Here is a 26,384-nt window from a genome sequence, read left to right on the forward strand (position 1 = left end):
TGAATGGGGTGTACAGCCAGACCATCATCATAGTGTAAAATTTCATTCCTGTGTGTTACATGTATCTGCATAAAGCTAGGTATCTGGAAATTATTTATCAAAATATCAGCAGTGATTTTTCTCTAGGTTGTGGAGTTTCAGGTAATATTAATTTTTTTATTAGTAGTTTTTGTATTCTTTAAATATTTTATGGTAAGTATGTGATCATTTTATTTCAGCAGTTATATTTCAGTCACTTGGCCACTGGAAATTCATCACTAATTCATTGAATACTATTGAACCTCTACTCTGTTTAGGCACCACTAGACCCTAGAGCATGCTTTGGTATTTTTTCCCTATGTGTTTATATACAATTTTATTTCAGAACTTTTTGGGGCTAACCATACCATCTACTTATTCTCACTTTGGAGGTAAGAATGACTTGATGAAATAAGATAGTTTGTATGGGATGTACCGGAATTGGCACTTGGGGAGTTCACTGGATGTCAATTGCTTCCCTTCTCCTCCAGGGTGCTATTTTTGCTGCACCCACAGTTAAATAACACTGTATCACAAGGCAATCCAAGGAGCAGGAGGGAGGGTCTATTATTACAAACCATCACTGTTGAACCAATGAACTACTGGGTTCCTCTTGATACTTCTGCCTCCTTGTATTGGATGCTCTTTGATAGCTGAGATCAGTTGTAGACATCCAGTGAATATGACTAACTTGACTTTCTTTATCACAGAACAGATGTCATTTTCAAATGAAGAACCCTGGAGACCAGAGGAGGTACAACATTTAGAACAATAGGCCCCATTCCAAACAAGTGCTAATGTGTTCTCTTGGCTGCTGTGGTGCTTCTCAAAATTTTCCACAGAAGAGGGAATTGTATCAAGGGGCATCTAGTGGTATCCTTCAATGCAGTTATTAAAGTCAAATACTATCTTTGAAGTTATCTATAGGTTTTCATTTTTATAAAAATGGGTTTATTTAAAAATAAGTCTATAAAAGTAGAAATACATTGCCTTAAGAATCTGAATTTTGCATTGTATTCCACAGTCTTGCTCTGTCACCCAGGCTGGAGTACAGTGGTGTGATCTCAGCTCACTGCAGCCTCTGCCTCCCGGGTTGAAGTGATCCTCCTGCCTCAATCTCCCGAACAGCTGAGATTACAAACATATGCCTCCATGCCTGGCTAATTTTTGTATTTTTAGTAGAGACTAGGTTTCACCACATTGCAGAACAAACATGGCCTCCTGGCACCTGTCCTTACCATTAAGAGTGTTTCCTTAGAGAACAGGAGGTGCAAATTGGGCTGAAATTCCAAAGGGCAAAATCAGTGGCAAACAGCTACTAGGTTCTTGATGTAATGTATAGTAGGTTCTGAGTGAGTAACACAGAGATAACTGAAGGAGCTGTTCATACATAGCTTCAAAAAAAAAAAAAAAATCCATTATGCCAGGCACGGTGGCATACGCCTGTAATCCTAGCACTTTGGGAGGCCGAGGCAGGTGGATTACCTGAGGTTAGGAGTTTGCAACCAGCCTGACTGACATGGTGAAACCCAGTCTCTACTAAATACATAAAAAATTAGCCGGATGTGGTAGAGCACGCCTGTAATCAGAGCTACTTGGGAGGCTGAGACAGGAGAATTACTTGTACCTGGGAGGTGGAAGTTGCAGTGAGCCGAGATCATGCCACTGCACTCCAGCCTAAGCAACAAGAGTGAAATACTGTCTCATAAATAAATAAATAAGTAAATAAAATAAAAAATAAGGAAAATGGTCCAGTCAAACCTGGTTGTAGATGCCTATGGTTTGTGGAAACGTATATCATTATGACTGACCCCTTAATAAACCACAAGTTTTCAATATCTTAATAAAGATCAGATTCTTGACCCTTTATATTCCCTCTCATGAATATTTTTTAAAGAGTTTTAAAATTTAAAATTTAAAGTTTAAAAGTTTAAATGGTTATGATCCAGATATTTGAGGGCCACTGTCCCAGGCACAGTCTCATCAGCCTCCTGGGCATGGTGGCTCATGCCAGCACGTTGGGAGGCCAAGGCAGGAGGATCACTTGAGCCCAAGAGTTTGAGACCAGCCTAGGCAACATAGTGAGACCCTGTCTCTATAAATAATAATAATAATAATTAGCCAGGAGTGGTGGTGCATGCCTGTAGTCCCAGATACTTGGGGGGCAAGATCGTGCCATTGCACTTTAGCCTACAGAGTGACAGAGTAAGACCCTGCCTCAAAAATAAATACATAAATAAAATTTAAACGCAATTTAGGACCTATAAAAAAATAAAGGCAAGTCCTAATGGGGGCTTCTAGGGAATTCTGGAAGTTCAATTTAAATACAGTATACCTGATATTATATACGAAGAGAGGAATATATGTATCAGTGACGATGATCCCCTTTTAGTTTATTGTGTAGTATCTCAGGAGCTGCTTGATCTATTCCTCCCTCTGCCTCCAGTACATACATAATTGAACAAAAGTTAACAGAAATAATCTCCTTCTTTAAAGTCTGGTGGTTTCAAGCTCCTTTACATGGCATATATGACCTTACCTCCTGACTCTCCTTTACCTACCCGCCTCCTTTATCAATAATTTTCAAACTGTAAGTCATGGCCTATTTGTGCGATTGTGAAATCAGCTTTAGTCACCAGTTTTTTTCAGAGCAGTAGATAATAAAATAGAAAAGAGAATGTGTGGACCACATAGCCTCATTTTGTAAAATGTAAGTTTGAACAAATGTGGCCTTCTGGGAGCCATCCGCATAAGGAGTTCTTCCCTAGACAACAGCAAATGGAAATTGGGATGACACTCCAGAGGGTAAAATCAATGGCAAAAGGCTACTAGGATTTTTTAATGCAATGTGGTCCTAAGTGAGTACCAAATACCAGAGATAACCAAAGGAGCTGTCTGTACACAGCTTCAAAGAAAATGATCCACCATGTGTGTGTGTGTGTGTGTGTGTGTGTGTGTGTGTGTATGCATGTGTGTACCAGCTCATGCTGGCAGATTCTATTTCTTTCTCTATTTGAAGGCCACTGTCCCACGGACAGTCTCACCAGCCTCCTCACCTTCCCTGCCTGCTGTTTTGTAAAACTACAGGCCTCTTCATGGGCAAAGTATTTCCCCTCATGAAACTGGAAATCATTGCTCTTTGTTTCTGAGTCCCCTCAAGCATGATTTCCAGTGTGAAACCTTTGCTCATCTCCAGGTGATCAGCAATTAGTTACACAAACCTTTTTCACAGCCCCTTCTCTTTCCTGTAAGCTTCTGAAAGGACTGCACATTGCCTTACTCATTTTTGTAACTTCAGTGCTTAGCATAGTAAATGAATGAGGGTTCAGTAAATACAGTCATGCACTGCATAATGATGAACTGCATATAAATGGTGGTCTGGTAAGATTATAATGGAGCTGAAAAATTCCTATTGCCTAGTGATGTCACAGTGTAACATATTACTCATGTTTGTGATAATGATAAATGGCTGTAACTGATTTATGTATTTACTATACTATACTTTTAATCATTGCTACAGTGTACTCCTACTTATTTCATCTATTTATTTATTTTTATTATACTTTAAGTTCTAGGGTACATGTGCACAACGTGCAGGTTTGCTACATATGTACACACGTGCCGTGTTGGTGTGCTGCACCCATCAATTCGTCATCTACATTAGGTATATCTCCCAATGCTATCCCTCCCCTTCCCCTCCACCCCACAACAGGCCCCGGTGTGTGATGTTTCCCTTCCTCTGTCCAAGTGTTCTCATTGTTCAGTTCCCACCTATGAGTGAGGACATGCAGTGTTTGTTTTTTTTTGTCCTTGTGATAGTTTGCTCAGAATGATGATTTCCAGCTTCATCCATGTCCCTACAAAGGACATGAACGCATCATTTTTTATGGCTGCATATATTCCATGGTGTATATGTTCCACATTTTCTTAATCCAGTCTATCATTGATGGACATTTGGGTTGGTTCCAAGTCTTTGCTATTGTGAATAGTGCCACAGTAAACATACGTATGCATGTGTCTTTATAGCAACATGATTTATAATCCTTTGGGTATATGCCCAGTAATGGGATGGCTGGGTCAAATTGTATTTCTAGTTCTAGATCCTTGAGGAATCGCCACACTGTCTTCCACAATGGTTGAACCATTTTACAGTCCCACCAACAGTGTAAAAGTGTTCCTATTTCTCCACATCCTCTCCAGCACCTGTTGTTTCCTGACATTTTAATGATCACCATTCTAACTGGTGTGAGATTGTATCTCATTGTGGTTTTGATTTGCATTTCTCTGATGGGCAGTGATGATGAGCATTTTTTCATGTGTCTTTTGGCTGCATAAATGTCTTCTTTTGAGAAGTGTCCGTTCATGTCCTTTGCCCACTTTTTGATGGGGTTGTTTGATTTTTTCTTGTAAATTTGTTTAAGTTCTTTGTAGATTCTGGATATTAGTCCTTTGTCGGATGGGTAGATTGTAAAAATTTTCTCCCATTCTGTAGGTTGCCTGTTCACTCTGATGGTAGTTTCTTTTGCTGTGCAGAAGCTCTGTAGTTTAATTAGATCCCATTTGTCAATCTTGGCTTTTGCTGCCGTTGCTTTTGGTGTTTTAAACATGAAGTCCTTGCCCATGCCTATGTCCTGAATGGTATCACCTAGGTTTTCTTCTAGGGTTTTTATGGTATTAGGTCTAACATTTAAGTCTCTAATCCATCTTGAATTAATTTTCGTATAAGGAGTAAGGAAAGGATCCAGTTTCAGCTTTCTACTTATGGCTAGCCAATTTTCCCAGCACCATTTATTAAATAGGGAATCCTTTCCCCATTTCTTGTTTCTCTCAGGTTTGTCAAAGATCAGATGGCTGTAGATGTGTGGTATTATTTCTGAGGACTCTGTTCTTTTCCATTGGTCTATATCTCTGTTTTGGTACTAGTACCATGCTGTTTTGGTTACTGTAGCCTTGTAGTATAGTTTGAAGTCAGGTAGCGTGACGCCTCCAGCTTTGTTCTTTTGACTTAGGATTGTCTTGGCAATGCGGGCTCTTTTTTGGTTCCATGTGAACTTTAAAGCAGTTTTTTCCAATTCTGTGAAGAAACTCATTGGTAGCTTGATGGGGATGGCATTGAATCTATAAATAACCTTGGGCAGTATGGCCATTTTCACAATATTGCTTCTTCCTATCCATGAGCGTGGTATGTTCTTCCATTTGTTTGTGTCCTCCTTGATTTCACTGAGCAGTGGTTTGTAGTTCTCCTTGAAGAGGTCCTTTACATCCCTTGTAAGTTGGATTCCTAGGTATTTTATTCTCTTTGAAGCAATTGTGAATGGGAGAGTGTACTCCTACTTATAAAAAAAAGTTAATTGTAAAATAGCCCGAGGCAGGTCCTTCAGAAAGTATTTCAGAAGGCACTATCACAGGAGATGACAGCTCCATGTGTGTTATTGCCCCTGAAGTCCTTCCTGTGGGACAAGATACAGAGGTAGAAGACAATGATACTGATAACCCTGACCCTGTGTAGGCCTAGGCTAATGTGTGTGTTTGCATCTTAGTTTTTAATGAAACAGTTTAAAGAGTAAAAAATAAATAAATAAATAAAAAGTAGAAAAAATCTTACAGAATAAAGAAAATATTTTTGTATAGCTGTGCAATGTGTTTGTGTTTAAAAATAAAGTGTTATTATGAAAGAGTCAATCATGCCCCTGAAATCCCAGCTATTTGGGGGTGAGGGACTGAAGTGGGAGGATAGGTTAAGCCTGGGAGGTGGAGGCTGCAGTGAGCCATGATGGTGCCACTGAACTCCAGCCTGGGTGACAGAGTGAGACTCTGTCTCAAAAAAAAAAAAAAAAAAGTCAAAAAGTTAAAAAAATTCAAGTTTATAGACTAAAAAATTTACAGTAAGCCAAGGTTATTATTGAAGAAAAAATTTAAAATAAATTTAATGTGACCTAAGTATACAGTGTTTATAAAGTCTACAGTGGTGTAATGTCCTAGGCCTTCACATTCGCTCACTGACTTATCCTGAGAAACTTCCAGTCCTGAAAGCTCCATTCATGGTAAGTGTCCTTTGCAGGTGTACAATTTTTTATCTTTTATACCATATTTTGACTGCACCTTTACTATGTTTAGATACACAAATACTTATCAGTGTGTTACAATTGCCTACAGTATTCAATACTATACAGGTTTGTAGCCTAGGAGGCTTAGGCTACACCATCTAGTCTAGGTGTGTAGTAGGCTATACCATCTAGGTTTGTGTAAGTACACTCTATGATGTTCTCACAATGAAATCCCCTAACAATGCATCTCTCAGACTGTATCCCAGTCATCAAGCAATGCATGATTGTTGAATGAGTTCTTTTTTTTTTTTTTTTTTGAGACAGAGTCTTGCTCTGTTGCTTAGGCAGGAGTGCAGTGGTGTGATCTCAGCTCACTGCAACCTCCGCCTTCTAGATTTAAGCGATTCTCCTGCCTCAGCCTCCTGAGTAGCTGGGATTACAGGCGTATGCCACCATGCCCGGCTAGTTTTCATGTATTTTTAGTAGAGACAGGGTTTCACCATGTTAGCCAGTCTGGTCTTGAACACCTGATCTCTGGTGATCCACCTGCCTTGGCCTCCCAAAGTGCTGGGATTAAAGGCATGAGCCACTGCTCCCAGCCAATTGTTGAATGAGTTCTATGCTCACTTAACTGCTATTTACTTTTTAAACACTGGAAGCCTGAAAAGGAATCTCTTAAAGTAAAAGTTTAAAACACATTCTTTCTACCACATGCATGGCCAGGTTGCAAATAAGAAGCACCAAAAAAAAAAAAAAAAAAAAAACACACACACACACACACACACACACACACACAAAACAAACAAAAGAAACAAACAAACAAAAAATCACACACACATTCTGCTAAAACTTGGAATTTAATGAACTTTTACTCACTACAGTTATACTCATTTTACATTAAAGTAAAAAAGAAAATAGCCAGGAGAATAATTCATCTCCAGAAAGCAGTTTAAAATTATTGTTTTTATTATTTTTATTTGCTACCAATATTTTTATTGTAAGAAATACAAAAGGTATGACAAATATACAAACTATTTTCTCTTTTTGCTTCATTCAATTTAGCTTTCACATAAGTGAACACACTGGACAGTGATATTTCAACACCAATTTTGAAAAAAACAATGAATTTCATCATCTGACAATAAATACCTAAATTTGCATTCTAGCACCCAGTAAGACATCCAGTTTCCAAAGGATTATTGGTATGCAACCCTCTGAATTTTCTGACATGTTACCTTTGCCACTGCAACAGAAACACCACTGCAGTTCTCCCTTTCCCAGTAAGTCAGAATAAGGGGCAGGCAAGAATGGCTATCTGACTTCAGAAACCCTGGGTCACAAAGCATCCCTTGCTTGAGCTACTTTTAAAAACAGATTTTTAATGATAGGGTACTTCATGAAAGTTTTGGTGGTCCTTGAATGACATATTTTACATTACATATTTACCTACTTTTCTATCCTCCTCTTCAGATGGGAAGGGTCTAGATAAACTGGCCTGTATTTTCATCTGCCTCTTGGGAAGGGAGCAAGAGCATTTAGCTCAGAGCATTCTGAAGACAGTAGCCTTAGAGATAAACTTTCTTTTTTTCTTCTTCTTTTGCTTCAAGAGGGCTTTCTGTGTGGAATGGAGGGATGGTTGCTAGAGTGAGACAGCCCTTCCCCTCTTGCTATGTATATACCATACCTGAGGCCATTTTTCTTAGAGGGCAAAAATGTTAGAATAGGTAGGAAAGTTCTTGCTTTCAGAGAGCTGTGCTGCACCCACAGGGTGGACCTGACAGGCCAGTGTGGTAACTCTCAATCTTGTATACAGAGAACAGAGAAGAAGCAACATCTGATACCAAGTCACCTGCCAACATTCTTGTAAGACTGTGTTCCAGGCAGTCAATTTCCACACTGCTTCTTGGGTCTGCAGAACTCAAAGCACCAAAACAGAGCATTCTGTAGCAATATAAGCAAACGGAATGAGAATAATTATGCACCTTTAAGGAACATGCACCCTTATAAGTCTGTACCCTGATATGAAAATAGCAGAGTGAGTTTCAAGTATGAAGAAATACAGTAAAAGTGTGGCCTGTAGATGGAGAGAAAACAGCAGCCTGGAATGTGGTTTATATTCTTGATTAGTTTTTCTCTTGGTACCACAGCCAAAACTGAATGCTCTGTACAATGTCTTGGTTTAAAAATCAAGATGCATAAAGATGCTAGAGGCATTTCTAATGGATGCCATGAGCACAGTCTGTGCCCAGCATTAGGAACCATCTCTAGATGTATCTGGCTAGGTCAAGTTGGGAGTGGTGGCCAGGCCTAGAAAGGCACACCTGTGGTCCGTAATGTGGAGGAGGATGGAGAGCACCGTGTGGACAGGCCAGGATGGTAGCAGGGAACACTTTAGTGGTAGAGAGGAAGAGATGCAGGGGACAGAGATGTAGAGGTGTGGGGATGTTGGTCACCTTGGGCTGGTTCACACAGCCTAGATTAGTATCTGATATACACAATTTTTACATTTCTAGAACCGTGATTTCAAACACAGAAACTAACAAGTCAAATTTCCAAATTAGATTTTTTTTTTTTTTTTTTTTTTTTTTTTTTTTTTTTACTTTCGAAACATTTTCTATTATAAGTCAGAAGGAAAAAAGCTTACTGTGTGTGACAGTCTTCCTGAAACCTAAGAGAAAGTTTTAACCAGGCCCTATGGCAATGCAGAAACACTAATACATTTTTATAGTGAAAACCTACTTTAACACATCTCAAAATGATAATCCTATAAAACTCTCTAGTTCTAATTTGCACTCTACGGGAACCAATATTGTTCTTTTCTTAACACATACTGCTCTTCGATACCAAACACTTGCCCTTTAACCTTCAGATAAAAACCTCAAATACCAAAAAATGCAACAAGCTTTTGAGGTGTTGGGAATAGTTGGTTGTTAAAATCCCTTTTATTTTATAATAAATGACACAGGCAATCCTTGCTTTTTATTACCATGCTGGATTGCTTCTATACACAGCCAAGTTGCCTGATGCATGGAAACTTGGACTTGTCCATCTGACACGTTCTGGAAGCCTCAAGGCACAAGCTAACAGTTCTGCTTCTACAGAAAAACTCTCACACTGCTCTCCTCTCAACAGTACTGCCTGTTCCCACTACTGCACATGACACCTATGAGGTCACTACATCACATGAGGGAAGCTTCTTCATGAGGGCAGACAAGAGGAGGCACCACCAGGCACTGGTCTCTGCCTGGAATATATTCCGAGGGCCACCTGGCACAGTTCCTAAATTAAGACGTATCTAAAATGCTTTTCTACTTTTAGTTTTTATTTTTGCTGTATTTTCACACTCTACTATATGCATATTTAATAAAAACTACAAAGTCTTTTACTTTAATTCCTTTACATAATGATAAAACACCTAGATACCCAAAATACTACATCTATATATTCAAATCTACTAGTCATGTTAAAAATGCATGCAGCTTATTTGGGGGCTTATTCTAATTTTTATTTTCTTAGGTTCATCAATACCATGATAATGAACGTTAGATGCAAAGTCCTAACACTTTCTGCCTTCAGTTGTACTTTCACAGGACTAGTGTGATTCAGAAATAAATAATATACATGAATAATAATAGAAATAATTTATGCAAATGTAGAACAACTTGAAAAAAATTCCCCGCCTGTCAGGTGCTGTTCCTGGGGATAGCTGATGCTATAAATTCCATGTACTAGCTAATATATTTACTACAGGTAATAGGAAAACAAATGAATAAAAAGTGAGGAACTATGATATACATGTGTATATTTTTGCAAACACAGGATCAGAATGAAAAGATATATAATGCACTGGGAGGTTCAAGAAATGTATTACCGCTGGAATCTGTTTTATCATTCAGACTTTAAGGTCAAACTGAGAGTTGTTGGTGATCACAGGAATATTGCTAGCTGATACATATTATTGCATTTCATAAAACTTAAGATTAGAAACTTTCAAGTAAGAGTACAACGGGTATCTTCAGAACTTTAACCTAAGCACATCAACGGAATTTCGCTAGGAACCACAGAGAGTTAGAAATTAAATAATTGTGTGGCTCTTTGTTTGCTGATTAGTGCTACAGTCATAGTTCTTGGCAGTCAATATGTACAGTTATATGCCCCCTTTGAGAAAAACCTACATTTGACAATCCAAACTACTAAAATTGAGAAAGGGTTATTTGTGTGACCAAACAACTCACACAGAAGATTCCTCTCAACATGAAAATTCCCTGCTATATGAGATAATTTGTTTACATACCTTTAATTACCTAACAAAGAAAAAGAGAGAAAAGAAAGGGGAAACTAAAGAATTCGGAGCTTTTGCCAACTGAAGACAAAGCAGAAAATAAACAACTTTTCAAAACAAAACTTTTCCAGGCATATCTTTCACCATCACATATGTAGAATGATGGAAAATAAAAAAATAAAAAAATATTTCCTGCAATTATACATCTTTTCTTAAAAAAAAAAAAACAAAAAACAAAAACTGAGCTTAGCGCCTAAGAGATGCGGGGTAGACAGCTTCACACAGAGCAGCCCGCATCTCTTTTTACCCGAACTTTCGGAGAATTGTGTTGTACTTATTTATGCACAGAAGACACCCGTTTGCTTCTAGGGACATTTTTCTTCCTAAGAGTTGCAGAACAGATGCCTCTGAGACAGCAGCAGGGCACTCTGACCTCGGAAAGCAGCCCGCGGGGCCGCACATAATTTCAGGCACCGGCAGGTGAGCGGGAGGCGGGGTCCCAGCCCGGCCACGCCCACTGCCACTCTCCTGCCAAAGGGGCGGGGCAACGAGGCAGCGCGCCCGGAAGGCTTTCAAGTGGGAGTCAAGTTTTGAACGCGAGCAAGTAGGGTTCAGACTGGCCACTGTGATAACAAACCCGGGGGTGGAATTCGGCCTTTCGCATAGGGGCTTTAACTGGACTCTAGTTCCTGGGAGTAGAGGGGCGAATGAGGCGGGGGATTTCTCAGTCAGTTTCTGACTGCCCCTTGTGTATGTGGCATTTTGGTTCAGTATGAATTACTGAGACTCATTTGCTTGCCACTCTGGAGCAAAGTTGGGCAGGCACCGTCGAGTGTCTGCCACTCATAAGGAATAAGCTGTTTTCTGTGGTGCTGTGTTAAGGAAACTCTGAAAAATACTGCAATATCTTTCCCTACTAAATTTCAAGTGACACTGTTGTGAGGAAGGTGACTTCTAAAATTAACTTAATCATCTGGGGGATAAGAAGTCTTTAAGTAGACTTGTGAATTTAAAAAATATAAAGTTGCCAAAAAACTTCAAAAGTGAAGAAAGTATGTAGACACACTCCTAAGTTGTTATGCTCATATACTTAGACCTTTTTTTTTTTTAATTAGAGCTTCTTACGAATTTACATTTGTGATTCCACAAATGTTAAAATTACCTGGTCTTTTGGTATTTAAGGGCTCTGTTTCAATATAGCAATTCTTCAGACAAAAGTTTTCTCTACCGAATTACTGATGCTATTCATTTTGCTCACCTGATCTTTAAATTAGCATTTTAAAATTTAATCAATGTTGAAAGGCCACCATGCTAGGGAATATGAAAGCAGCAGAGAGAGTATGAGTGTTTTAACTGGAGCCACTAAAGGAGTTTTATACTTCTGACGAAGCTACCTTGTTCACAGATGAGGGCTGCCTTTTTAGTAAGTAAGCCTGTTTTAATCTAGAAAAGTAAGGTAATTGGGTACCTAAAAAATTTTTTTCCTGACTAAATGATTGACTAGGCTTTCTTTACTTAAATGATCAAAATGGATATATTATCCATCCTTTAGCACAATTTATTTGCAGACAATTGTTCAGAACCTAGGTAACAAGTAAAATACTGAAGTTACAGAACATTATAAAGACTATTAATCATCCCAAAAAAGAAGTGCTAGGAAAGGGTTAAATATGCACAGAAAAATAAAGTTTGAATGAAATCTCTTTTAGAAGTACCTTAGTCTTCATCCGATTTGTTTTTCTCTAAAAGCGCCACCTTGTGGAATATACTGGAATAAAACAAGAAAGCTCATGTCTTAGGACAGTGTGAATGTTTAGAAAGACTTTTGCAAGAAAAGCCACCTTCCTTTCCTACCATATTAACTTCAAATTGCTGTAATAGTATTTCAGCAGATGCTTGAAAAGAGCCTATATTTATTTTCAGGTGGCTCTTGTTTTCTTCCTAAGGACAGACAAGGTAACAATATGTTGAAGGAAGTCCACTTCTACTCATTTATCTAAATGTTGTTAACTTCCTGGGAATACTAAGAAATAGAAAACATTTTGAAAAGCTGTTTGGTACTTCATTAAGAAAATAAACAAAAATTCCCAGAAAGACTAGTTGAGAAAAAACATGTAAAAATTGGAGCCCTTCTGTTTCTACATTTCTGTTACTTACAAAGATCAGTAGAGAGGCCAAAGGATTATTTTTGGTTTATTTTCTGAAAAAGTACAAGATAGAAATGCTTGAGATATAGGTATGTATTAAAATTGGGTTGTGAATTGCATTGATATAGAAAGGGAGTCAATAAGAAATGAAAATGTTAGTTTCTCATGCTTTTGAGGAAAACAGCATTTTTAATTACTCTGAGGACTTACATTTCTTGCCAGGCTTTGGTAGCCTCAATAAGTTTTTCCACTGTGGGGAAGGAACATGTAAATATCTTCCTAATTATGTGCCCAAATGTACTTAATGGACATGATAAATGGTTTTGGGTAAGGTTCACAATTTTTCAAAAGTATTGGTGGCATAGGAAACACATGCCTTTTAAAAATTTATTTTTATTTTTTCAATGAACATTCTTAGGCATGTGTAAGAAGTATTGCTTCATGTGGCTGCCTCTTCCCTTGAAATGAGAAAAAAAGTACAGATAATTTAGTTTGCTTGGAACAGCTTCTCCATAACATTTGTTTTTGACCATTGATCCTACAGTTGCCAGATGACCTCAGTATAAATTCTTACAATATATTTGTTCATAAAGAATATATCCTTCAAAATATATATAGCTTTGAAACTACCTTTTAAATACCTTCATTTTCTCCAGAATTTCCTTTATCTATTGCCCACTGTTTTATGAATAATTTTTAAAGCCCTAGAAATCATATAACATCTTTATCTGTCACAATGTGAAACATGCATTCTTTTGAATTATATAAATATCCAAGAGTTTACAATAATATTCCAATATTTTCTTTCCAAGGTAAATATTCTGTAGTTTCTATACTAACATAATTAAGTAATTATGGTGGCATATTAACTTTTAATATTATTTTTTCCTAGACCCAACTATGCAATTAAAGCCTGCTTTTGGAAAATGTAAGACACTCTCATGTGCTTATCATAAGAATAGTGAAATTGTCACTTAAAAGAAAAGCAGTATTTTAGACAGAAGAATTTTAATATGTTTATAATATTAGGAAGCTTACATAATTTAATTTCCACAATGGAACAATAATTGCCATTACTGACTTTAATAGGCACTACTTTTAAAAGAAGCAGCTACAGTTTCTTAAACACTCACTTTAAATACATAATTTAAAGTTCAAAATGTTTGGTACTATTTAAGAGTTTTCTCATCAAGATGGATAATAGTACCACATTCTGGAGAGTCAAACTATAAATTTCTCTATAGAAAAGAAACATGCTTTATTTAAGATAGGAACATCTTGTGCCTTCTAAAGCTTTCATTTTTATTTAACACAATGCTGAGATTCTATTCTTAGGTGAATAATTTTTAGCTATTTTTAGTAAGTCACCTGGGGCTAAATGAAAAGTCTGCCATTCACAGTGTGTGCTTCCTGAGAGAAAATCGTGAGAATACAGGGGGCTGAAATGGCCCCGAGCTTTCTTCCAAAATAGGTTCTTTGCAACTTGAGTTCCCATCCACTTCAAAGGAGGGAGAAAGTGGGAGGCTCCAACCTATAGGGCTCTTACAAGCGCTTGGAAATTGTGTTTTTAAGATTAGGTCCTTTTTATTACCCTTTGCCATGGGATTTCTTATAAAAGCTAAATGGACAAGTTTCTCTTTTTCTCTTTTTATATGTAGGTTGTTTTGCCTCCACCCTGTGCAACAGTTCCCAAAATGCCTGGGCCGCCAGAACCAAACATCAAACAGAAACTAGCAGGAACATTCTTGTACTGGTCCTACTCTGAAATTCAAACATGATTTCAAATCTGTCACAATATTTTTACTTGCTATGAGTTGCTTCAGTGTAACCTTGGGGCAAAACGCCCTTTTCAGTTCACCACTGCCTACCTGTTGGCAAAGATGTTTGAAACCATATGTTACAGAAGAATAAGCTGTTGTCACTAAGTTCTTACTCTACTATCTGCTTCAAAATGCCCTAATGGCAAGACTGCTTGTGTTGGATCTGTATTTCAGAAATGGCGAATCTGGACATAAAATACATAAATCAAGAGAGTATTCACTCAAATGCAACAACTACACCGATGGAAGAACTGGGGACAGATTTTTACAAAGTTTAGAGAGGCTGAGATGTCCTTTCATTCTGTGTCATCAGAAAATAATTTGCCAACGATTGAATGCCAGAATGTTTGTGCTTTAATTTTTCTTTACAAGCACTGCCTAGAAATGAGTCAAAAGCACATGCTAGAAATAAAAGTTGAGCTCTCTACTCATTTAAAATTCTAAAGAATGCTGAAAAATTCCAGTTCAGAAATGCTGCATTTTTCTTGAGTGAACTTATGAAAACAGTTTTACAACAGTAAAAACTAAAGCTATGTTCACTCTAGCCATGAATACTAACCAAAAAGCTCATGATGAATCAGTGCATGAGTTTTTAAACTCAATTTCTAGCCTCAGCAAAAATGTCTTTGTATTTTGACCCTCGATCAAAGGAAAGGCAGAACTCACTTTTCTATGTGAGACTTTGAGTAGACCTGACCTTGAATGCTATGGATTCATTATATCTCAAGCATTTATAGTACTGACAACACATAATCAATGTTGTCACAAGGAAAGTAGAAAACATTCATATGGCCCATCTTCTTTATTATCTTGCTCTAGAAAACAACGTTCCTGTTCCTCAAGCTACTGAATTAGAACAATGTTTAGTACAGCAATTAAAAAAGAATAGTTCCCAACCCCAAAAGCTCTTCAGGAGAAACATCTCCTAGTTTTTTCTCTTGTTCAAGATAGTCTTATATCATATTAAGCTGCAAAGAATTCAGTACAACTTGATAATGCATAAACATCATCTGAATTATTTTCTGAGTGCAGCAACCTCCATTCTTTGAAAATCCTAACTCTAAACATGATCTAACTGTTGCATGCACTCTGAGTCAGAAAGCACAGGTGGCTAAACTTTCCAAAAGATACTTTCTGTGTCCTCTGGTTACTACAGCCAACTGAGCACTAAACCACTTATAAGGCAGAGATGGTATGAAATATAAAGGACTGTAGAGAAAATAGTAAGAGAAAAAGGAAAAGCTGTTTACAATGCCCAGGCCAGGCTGGCTCTGTAGAGAGCAGGAGTGAGCACAAGGCACTAGAAACAAGCACAGCCTGGGGGATGGAGAAAAGATCCTTTGATAGAGTAAATGTATAGCCCTAAAACATAGCTAAAGACATACCCTCAGATAAAGACACGGACAATATCTTCTATAAAAATGTAAAACACAAAGTAATAGTTTATAGCAATCTGTGTGCTGGTGATAAAACAAAACAAGATCCTACTCATTATTTAGGTAACAAAAGTGAACACCAGGTAGAAGGACTGCATTACAGTGAGAACATATGGGACCCTGTTAGGTTTGCAGAATTGAGGCCATAAACCATAATCTGAGACTGCAAATTTATGAAAGGTTCATTGAAAGCAAGCAAACAGGTGGTGCATGGGAACAGCTTAAGCAATCTGTTATTAGTTATACAATGCTAGCAATATATTTCAGAAGTGCTGGGAGATAGACAAGATGGATACTTTGCCAACAAGGCAGTGTGTGGCAGAAAGTACAGTGTAATAGATGAGGAAAATTTCAAGGCCACTCCTGTCTCTAGTTAGAGAGAGAACTACTCTCCAAACCAAAGCAGGAAAGAGTTTCTGACAAATTCCTAAAAACAAAAACGAAATAACAACAAACAACAACAACAACAACAACAACAACAACAACAACAACAACAACAAAGGGAATAAAGGAATTTCAAACCAGGAAATAAAGGCTTCCTATTTTTTTTTTTTAAATCTATCTGAGATACACTCCCTAAATCTATGGCAAATAATAAAAAGCTTACAGGGTATTTTCCAAAAGAAATGATAAAGCATGATATCATACAGGTTAAAATAGACTTACAACAAGTAAATTCAGCGTTTTGAAGACTAAATAGAATGCATGCACATCTCTTAAAATATACTAGAATTTTTTTCTCCTTTTTGCTGTGTGTATAAAACTTCATCTTTTACTGCTAGCAAATTTACTGCTTTTGGCCAGAAAAGAAATGCTGAGGACATGGGGTTAACTTTCTAGGGTTAACTTTCTAATTTGAGAAGACCATTTTGGTGAATCACCTTCAGTGAACAAATGCCTGTTATTTATCAATCACCTTGAGTCTTTAAAATTGAATCGTTCTTGCCGTTTACAAAAAGTAACACTTTAAGAGATCACAGAATCTCTCTCTCTCTCTCTCTCTCTCTCTCACACACACACACACACACACACACACACACACACGCTCAAAAGTACCAAATCAGGCCCGGCAGCTGCAGAGAGATTACATCATAACTCAGCTGTGCCTGGATTACCCACTCCACACTGGCAGCATTCAAGGTTAGAAAAATGAAATGGCAGCACAATTGGTCAGCAGCTTCTCTTCTTCTGGAATTTTTCCAGGTTCTTGAAACAAACAGACAAACAAACAAACAAACGAACATAAAGCTGCAATCACTCTTGCATTGATTTCAAAACAGTAAACTAGGCGGTTTCCTTGGAGAAGCAGAGCCTGTCCAGAAGATGGCAGCTGGAAGGCCTCCAGACAGGCAATCCTCCACAGCTCTGCAGGGCTTGCTAAGGGGGACCCTTGAGCCACCAAGGGTGTTCTCCGCAGGATCAGCGTAAGGCAGCTGCTGAGGCCTCAGGCTGTATTCAGCTCCGAGGTGTTCTGGCTGGGCGGCAGGTGGGAATCCAGGTTTTCTTTGCACCTCTCCAGGTCCTGGAAGTATGGGTGAGACAGGGCACTGTAGGCTGATATTCTTTTGGCTGGGTTAAATGTCAAACACTTCTGTAATAAAGAAAAAAGTAATTGGTTGATATACAACACATCAATGTAAATAATGTACTTACAGAGTTATCCCTTTATTCACTGTCATGTTAAGCACATCTAGAATGGGAATGAGTATTTATTTAAAGGGACACTAAATAATATGGAGACAGTACTCACATATATCCCTAATGTATAAAATGCCCCTCAGGAGAAGACCCTTTTGGGTGACTATGGACTGTTTCCTGCCCAGATTTCTCTCTAAGCCATTAAAGTATGCATATAACTTTATTTAGTAATTCTTCCAGTGCTAGCAAACTTAGTGCTACAGTTGGAGTCTTCACCACAACTTCTTACCCTGCCCCAAGGCTACACCACTCAGAGGCAGGGATATCTTCCTTCTAATTAATAACAAGGTGCCACATGGCTAGCAGTAGCTCTCTCAGGGGACCATTAGATTCAGTTTGAGTCACTAAACTCTATTCCAGGCTGACAGCTCAAGTGTAGGGCTACCAAGGTAAATGAGCTGATGCTTGTACTTAAGAAGCTCCTGGTCCTAGTCAAGTGGTTTGGGCAGTTTGGCTGGGCTACTGAGGTAGAAGGTGAAAGGAGGGAAAGGGAAATATTTGCAGTAGCAGCAGTCTCTATTCCCAAACTGTCCATACCTAAATTAGTTAGAATGTGTCCCTAATTTCAGTCTCATTTCCACCCCTACTTCAGGTAATTTTGTTACTCAAATCCTCCTCCTCTCCTTCCACCAACGCCTCCTGCTGGGTGCCTAGCAGGTGGCAAGCACTAAATAGTGATGAGTAAGACCTCCTCTTTGCCCCAGGAGTTCACAAGTAGCAGGAAAGCCACATTGGCTTCTCCATCCTAAAGTGAACTGAGTATATGAAATGTCTGTGCATTCCAGTCTTCTATGTAATTTACAGACTTTACATTATCATGGTTAATGGAAGACCTCTTCCACTTAAGAGGTCTGCATAACCATGATATTAATAGGACTCCTGCTCACAGTCCTAGTCAGGTTCCAACTGGATTAGGGACCTCTCTAATATTCCATCGAAAGCTTAAAAACAAATACAAACAGAAAGTTCTATGTGTAATTTCAGGCAAATTCTTGGGTCCTCTGAAATCTGATCTATCCTGAGCTCCCCTTCAGTCAGTCCATGGTTGCTAGCCTCCCTATAGGATCTTCTGAACATCAAGAGCTAAAGGGCAAGTGGAAGAAAGAGCTTGTTTGTAGAAAGGTTCCAACTGTCTCTAACAGCAATAAATATCTCTAGAAAAGCTTTGCAAGGGCTGAATTCCCAAAGGACTGGAGAGCAGGGGCAAAATTCCTGATCCTGAGTTCTCTTTTCCTAGAGTCCAAGAAGGAGAAAAATTAGGTAATGGCATTAGGAAAGGAAGCAGCTAATTTAATCTCCAGGACATAGGAAAGAAGAGAAAAGAGCTGTGTGAATATGTTCATGATACAGAGACGTGTCTCTAGAGGATTATGTGAGAGGAAGCCCTTTCCTCACAGCTACATTGATGGCTTAAAGCTGGGAAGAGGGTGGAGAGAAGGAGAATGACTTAGCCAAATGTGGGGGTGCAGGAGAATCTCAAGTTGGAAGTCTTAATACACTTTGTCTTATAGAAATACAGTTAAAAACAGGTGTTTAAGTTCTATTATTGCTCTACTTCAGGAACAAGGTTGCTGGGTTGAGAATTAATTTAAAAACCTTGTGTTAATAATATTGTTTCTGCAAGAAAATTTAATTTAATTGCCAAACAGTTTACTTATAAAATGAGCTTCTGGAATCACAAAGTTGTGTCAAGAGTTAGATACTATGGTAGACTGGATAACTTTTAGTACATTCCCTCTTTTCTCTCCCCTCTCACCATAGGGGGAGCATTCTTTCAAGTTGGCCTTAGGCATGGAACTTGCTTTGGCCAATGGAACATGGGCAAAGTGGCAGGTACTTCTTCCAAGTATGGACCTTCAGGGGCGTTGTATATTTCTCCTTGCCCTTTTGGAGCATCCACCTTCTATTATGAGAAAAACATGCCCCAGGGAGCTGCTGCCTCTCTGGCATGGGCTCCAGAATGAGACACATGGAGAAGACCTGTGCTTCACCCATGGGCAGAAGCAGATATCAAAGGCTGTTAATTCAGGAGGTAAAGGATACACTCATTACTCATTGGGTTTCAGACATCAAGAACAGCCCAACAGGTACACTTTTCTACCTATTGTTCTGGCCTCCAGGTATAGAAAATTAAGTATATGGTCAAGTATTATGAGTCTCAAACAGAGCACAGAAGTCCTTATTTTCAGTGAGGTATTTTATATGTGCCTAGCACACTAAATACTTATTAAATAAATCAGCAACTAGAAGAAGTATTGCTATATAGTTCTTTTGGAAAAACATCTCCCTAAAGTTGTGGATATTTAACAAAAGGCACATTAAAATGACAAATTACTTAAAGTAGCATGAAACTGTAAGCAAGGAAACATAATATTTACTTCTAAAGAAACATATGTCAAAGTGAATTGAGAGGCTTCTAAAGCTGCATCGAAATAAACATTCAAAGATGGCAGATTTAAAAAAATGTGGATCAGAAAGACATTCCAGAATCAAAAGCCACCAGCTGCTACAAGTGTGAAAATGAAACCTCTGGAGGGACTGTCGCCTCCTGCCCCACGTGGCTGTGGCATGTGATGCCTATAGCAGCTACTGAACTGATATTTGTGACCACCACCCAGTCTGGGTAGGGCAGGTGTCTCACTGGCACAGTGCAGACCAGCTTGACATCACAAAAACTTACCAGAAGTAGATCTTTGCCTAGTTCATCGATATCTGTTACAAACTTCTCAATTGGTTGGGCAGATTTTGAATGAAAAGCCTGCCTGGGAAGGGCAACATCTCTAGGCCAGTCTTCTTCTCCTGGGAGTCCAATTACGCTACAAAAGAACCACACATAGACATGAACATTAGCTGCTATGCAGAAGCTGTTTTCTCATCAATTTCCAGAGAAAGGCAAAATCTAAGGGGGAGGCATGGGGGAGACAGTCCCAGGAGACCTTCACTTTATGACTGGCAGGGTCTCTGTTTATCTCTGTCCTACCGCAATATGGTGTCATGGGGTAGAGGGTAATCTCACAGAAGAATTGTAAAATTCACTGGGAGGAGATAAGAGATTGCTCTGGTAGCAGACACTAAATGTAAGGGGTGATGTAGAAATAGAAGATATATTGCCAGGCAGTAAGCCCTGACTTAGTGACAAAGCAGGACTTATTGTATTCAGAGGAGACCCATACTAGTATATACATTCCTTAATGTCCAAGAATGCTTTCTGTGTTTTGATCGAACGCCCCAGTATTGACATGATTTTATGATGCTCATCCAACATGGTTTATTAACATATCAATTTGGTTGCATTTTTGGTTAAAGAGTAATTCCCTAAATATTAAATATATACATTAGAATCAGAAGGAAAAATGAGGCTAAAACGTTTGTTAGTCCTGTATTATACAAACACGATTTTATAAAAGGAGGTCTGTGGTATTCCAAAGTGAGCAAACAGTAAATTAAAAGACTATTATTTATATTTCCCCTGAAAACCATTCTGGGATCAGAAATGTGGAAAGAACAGTAAGTGATAAAAAGCACAGGCTTTGGAAATAGGCAGGCTTGGGTTCAAATCCTGCACCTGCCGCTTACTGGCAGGTAAGGACAAATTACTTAACATCTATGACCCTTAGTGTCTTTATGTATACAATGATAATAACTTACAGTTGTAATGAGGATCAGTTATAGTTTATTTAAATTTATAGTAATATATAAATTTATAATTTAAAGTATGTAGCACAGCACCTGATACACATCACACACAGTCAATATCAATCAATACATTGTCAATTATTATTATAGTTAGAAAATGTTGTTATTCATCTAAGATGCATAGGAAATACATCACTACCACACTTAAAATATGAAGTGCTTATATCCTATTTATGTATAACTTAATATTCTTTAAAAATATTAATGGGTCAATGGACTTACATAACTTATATATTGTATAGATATTATTTATAGTTTACATATAGGTCATAAGTAGGTTTGAACAAAGAAAATCAGAGGATGCAGGGAATTCTTTCTCACACAGACTGTATTAACTCTGAACTAAAAATAAAATCATAGTTTAGTGGATGGGTTATATTCAAATACTGGACCAAATAAAAATTTTTTTTTTTTTTGAGATGGAGTCTCGCTCTGCTGCCCAGGCTGGAGTGCAGTGGCACAATCTCGGCTCACTGCAAGCTCCACTTCCCGTGTTCATGCCATTCTCCTGCCTCAGCCTCCTGAGTAGCCGGGACTACAGGTGCCCGCCACCACACCTGGCTAATTTTTTATATTTTTAGTAGAGACGGGGTTTCACCATGTTAGCCAGGATGGTCTCAATCTCCTGACCTCATGATCTGCCCACCTCAGCCTCCCAAAGTGCTGGGATTACAGGTGTGAGCAACTGTGCCTGGCCCGGCCCAAATAATTTTAACTACAGTTAGAAATTAGGGTCTTCTGCTTGGCCTATACTTGCTGGGACTGAAGCCCAGGAAGAGGTGTTCTTATGAATGTACTTCCAGATTTCAGGAAGATGTGGTACAGGTCCCAAGATCTGTAGCACTTTATTTCCCCTTCCCTCACCTACACAGAGCTCAGGCCATAGACTTCAGCTGGGAAGATACCCCTGTCATCACGGCTTCTCTGCCTGGGTGTCTGGGGAAAGACACTGTAATTCTGCCTCTATCTGGCATACTGAGAGAGCTACATTATTGAGGCAAAGGAAGATTAATGGACATATTTACTAGAACCAATAAACAGAAATAACAATGAACAATATATAGATTTGTTCAATAGTAAAGCCTACAATAGAAGTTAAAAAAAAAAAAAACAAAAATACCACTATTAATTATGAAAAGAAATGCATGTGTAAGTAAGTGTCTGGATATGACGGGACAGGGCAGAGGAGGGAATGAAGAATGTTTGTTAGAGATCTTTTAAAATTTCCTTTCATTCTTTTTTAGTTTTCAGGTCTATGTATATCAATATTTTTGTGTATATTCACCAGTCACCTAGAAATTGATTACATTAATAACTCCTAGAAATATTTAAAATGTTTTTATTTGTGGCTTTGAATATATCTACACTGAGTTAAATCTTGCAAGTATATGATCAACTGAATGCCAAAAGCCTTCAGAGAAACAGGACGTCTCTGTATGTATGCATGTACATGTACACATAACTTTATATAATTTTATATACAATTTTAAACAAACACATAACAATTTATATATATAAAACTTTAAGTCTATCACCTCCTCTGATTCCTGTAACAATCTCCTAAGACATATAAGTCAGGTGTTATTAGTCTCATCTTATAGATGGGGAAACTGAAAATGAGACATAAAATGAACTGCCAAAGTCACAGATAGCGCGCTCATTCACAGAGCCCAGAGTGAGTTCTGTTCTCTCTATTCCAGTATTTTATTTTCATTTAGCTATGACATTGTTTTTTAAAATGCTCTAAGATGTCACAGGCTAAAACTATTGTTTCACTTTTAATACTTGCTATTACTTGAAGGCTTAAATCTTCCTAAACACAGAAATGTTCTTCCCTTTAACAGTATGTGAACATGGGCCAGGTGGGGTGGCTGCAATCCCGCATTTTGGAAAGCGAGACAAGTGGACCACTTGAGCCCAGGAGTTCAAGACCAGCCTGGGCAACATGGTGAGACCCGGTCTCTATAAAAAATATAAACATTAGCTGGGCACGGTGTCCTGTGCCTGTAGTCCCAGCTACTTGGGAGGCTTAGACAGGAGGATTACTTGAGCTAGGGAGGCCAAGGCTTCAGTGAGCCAAGATCGTGTCACTGCACTCCAGCTGGGACAACAGAGCAAGATCTTGTCTCCAAAGGAAAATAAAAAAGAGGATGTGAATATGGCTTTCCTTAAAAAAAATTCAGTTTCATGTTCAATATAAACTTTTATGGCCCATATACATGTGTTGTGAAATTCTGATAGGACCATTAAAAAATGCTTGCATTTAATTCCGCTATTTGGACAGCTGAATATAAGTCTTAAAAGTTGACATTTATACTGGCAAGCCTGACAGGGCACAAAATCTATAAATGGCAGTGATGGTGGAGACAGAAATATTTTTTCAAGTACTTCAGCAGCGACACTAGGGTGCAGCATTGTCCCTCTTCTCTGGCAAGGTAATCCATTCAGAGGAAACAGAACATAATTTTGATGAAACAATGCCAGAAACCACAGAGTAAAATCTAAAGGCACAAACCATAGAACTCTACAGCTTCTTTTCTGTTGGCAACCTACGACTGTCAGGACTTTGCCAAAAGTAGAACTGGCTTTTCCTTGAAGGCAGGTCAAACATGCTGGTCAAATGTTCCTTCTGGTCCATTTCACTAGCTTCATGTACTAAGGGGGTACTAACAATGTTAACAAGATTGCAGACATCAGTGCTGGAGATAGACACAACTGTCAGGTAGTATAAATAAGGGAAAGAAGGTGATGACCTTCAAGGCCTGGCAAGCTGACTTCAGTCAAGATTCTCTTTCCTTTTAACAGAAGGTCATTAGTATGTCTGAGATCCCCAGATTCCTCTTTAAGATCACATGAACACAAAATATATTCAACAGTCATGGGGAAAATAGATGGGAGTTCATCACTGACTGATTAAAGAACTTGCCATTCAGAAGCAGGGGTAACATGAAGGCTTTGTGTTGAATTTATCTACTGTATATGGAGTGGTCAGTAGTAGGAGCAGTAGCATCAGCTGCCCTGGACCCAGGAAGCCCACAGGCATAAAAAGCTAGCAAATGTTATTCAGGCCTTAAGCTACTATGTTCTGACTCAGCAGTGGCACTGGCACTAACAGAAGTCTAGCTGCTTCCAGTCACTAAAAGCACAACATCAGGTTCCAGTTTTATTAACTGTTTCAAGTAGTCATGCTTGAGTAGACAGTGCTGGTATGAAAATCTATTCTTTAGGGGTGCTTTTTTTTGCAGTCTTACAGACTTCGAATTTCATAAAAATCACTGGGATTCCTATAAAATGTCACAGACCAAAGATCAGGGCTATTTTTGGTCTAGAACTCCCACTTTTCTTCCTACTCCACTCCAATTCGGACGGGCCTTGCAAACCCAAAAACCCAAAAAAGGATGCCACACTGTGTGCTTTGTGAGAAGAAGCGCCCCAGTTACATTCTAGAAACATGAATGCATACATGCCCTCACATGCATGAACATGCAGACACGAATGAAACTATGTAAATCATCAAGGAGCTATGTAACTGAAACCCAAGAATTTGAGCACAAGAAACGATCTTATAGAGAATTTTTTTTTTATTTTTTAATTTTATTTACGATCTTATAGAGAATTTAAGTCAGAGTTTCATTTCTCAGATGAAGTTAAGGAACCAAAAGGTTAAATAATTAATGATGAATTCTTTTTTTTATCTTTTTTTTTTGAGACAGAGTCTCGCTCTGTCGCCCAGGCTGGAGTGCAGTGGTGCGATCTCGGCTCACTGTAAGCTCTGCCTCCCAGGTTTACGTCATTCTCCTGCCTCAGCCTCCCGAGTAGCTGGGACTACAGGTGCCCGCCACCAATGATGAATTCTAATAACAACAGTAATAGATAACTTTTAAAGCGCTTACTATGTGCCAGGCACTGTGTAAGCCTTTCATGGGGTGTGTTATATGACTTTCTCAAAGTTGCAGAGTTATTTTGCCAAAGACTTAGGGTTCTTATTTTCTATTTTGGTGCTCTGAAGAAAAATGAGATGTGTAGCATACCATCCTTTGCCCAGGAAAACAAAATAAAACAACGCAGAACCAACCTGGGTGACCAAGGATACTCAATGGGGACAGGAAGCTCACTGGACAAGGATGGGTACTTCGCCACCAGGCACCCCATCTCTGATGGTGGGTGCATTTGAAATGACCACAAGCAGAGAATGTATTTGAACTAAAGAACTGGAGCTCAGCCACATGAAGAAACAGGAGCAGCAAAAAGATCCACACAAGCAACATACAAGCTTCCAGAGCAGAGCAGTTAGGGCTCTGCATAAAACGGCACTTCTACCATGTCTCCACTCACCACACAAATAGTAACACTGTCTGCAGCAGCTGCTTGAAGTAAGAAAGACAAGAGATAAACACTTGATATGCATGTCAGAGGAAAGTCACTGTAAATGTTTTAATGCTATAGACACTGATGTAAAATTACAGTTATTACTTACTCCAAGATTTTTCCTAGTTGATCGACATCTGAACTTCCACGAAAAAGAGGCCTAAAAGAATAAAGACACATTTTAAACAGGAAATGTTCTCAGATTACATTTCAATCATATTTGTCATTATCATTGTTTAACAGGAAGCAAAATATTCTTTATGGGTTGGGAAGAAATAAAAAAATGGAGACATTTTTCCTTTGGTAAGTGAAGGTTTTCCCTGCATTTCACTTATGGATGAGGATCTCTCATGAATACCTGGTGGTAGATGAATTCCATGTTTTACAATCACGGGCATTCTATTTGCAGTCATTGTAACAACAGTGCTACCATCAAATTCAGTTCCAGGTTTCAAAGATCTGCTTAACTTCGTGACAAGGTGGAACATACCACCATCCTAGTCTCGAACCATAAATAGGTAGGATTCTTTGAAATTTCTCAGAGCACTCTTTCCATACTACTCTGCTATCAGAGTACTTCCTCATGGGTCTCTCTCCTTTCATTTGTCCTCAATGCTGCAGTGAACCACCTCTGGATCTATATTTCTAATTATACCATTTTTCTTCCTTCCAATATTATGGCAGCTAACTATTACACGTTCTAAATCTTAACTCTGGGCTTTAGAAGCAATTGTCTGCTTCGAACACACAGCCTTCCTTGTCTACATTGAGCATTTAACTGGCAATTAAAAAAGGTCATTTTGTGACATTTCTGGCATTTCCCCAAGAAGATCAAGTAGCCCCTTGAGGGAGGAGACTTCTCTAGGTTTCCC

At 38.5% G+C, this 26,384-nt stretch overlaps 1 protein-coding gene across 3 annotated transcripts in view; it reads right to left on the minus strand.

Moving 5' to 3' along the window:
* Positions 1–6,903: 6,903 nt before the first annotated feature.
* The window catches only part of CDK6 (cyclin dependent kinase 6), a 236,096-nt gene continuing 216,615 nt past the window's right edge, over positions 6,904–26,384 (minus strand). For all 3 annotated transcript variants that reach the window (XM_010389487.2, XM_030932345.1, XM_010389493.2), the window contains exons 6-8: positions 25,622–25,672; positions 20,129–20,264; positions 6,904–17,341 (exon numbers count right to left, since the gene is read on the minus strand). In XM_010389487.2, coding sequence (XP_010387789.1) covers positions 17,195–17,341; positions 20,129–20,264; positions 25,622–25,672 — 334 coding nt within the window. In that variant the 3' untranslated portion in view covers positions 6,904–17,194. The remainder of the gene's footprint in view (positions 17,342–20,128; positions 20,265–25,621; positions 25,673–26,384) is intronic.

Source organism: Rhinopithecus roxellana, chromosome 6 (assembly GCF_007565055.1).
Source record: "Rhinopithecus roxellana isolate Shanxi Qingling chromosome 6, ASM756505v1, whole genome shotgun sequence".
Classification (NCBI taxonomy): Eukaryota; Metazoa; Chordata; class Mammalia; order Primates; family Cercopithecidae; genus Rhinopithecus; species Rhinopithecus roxellana.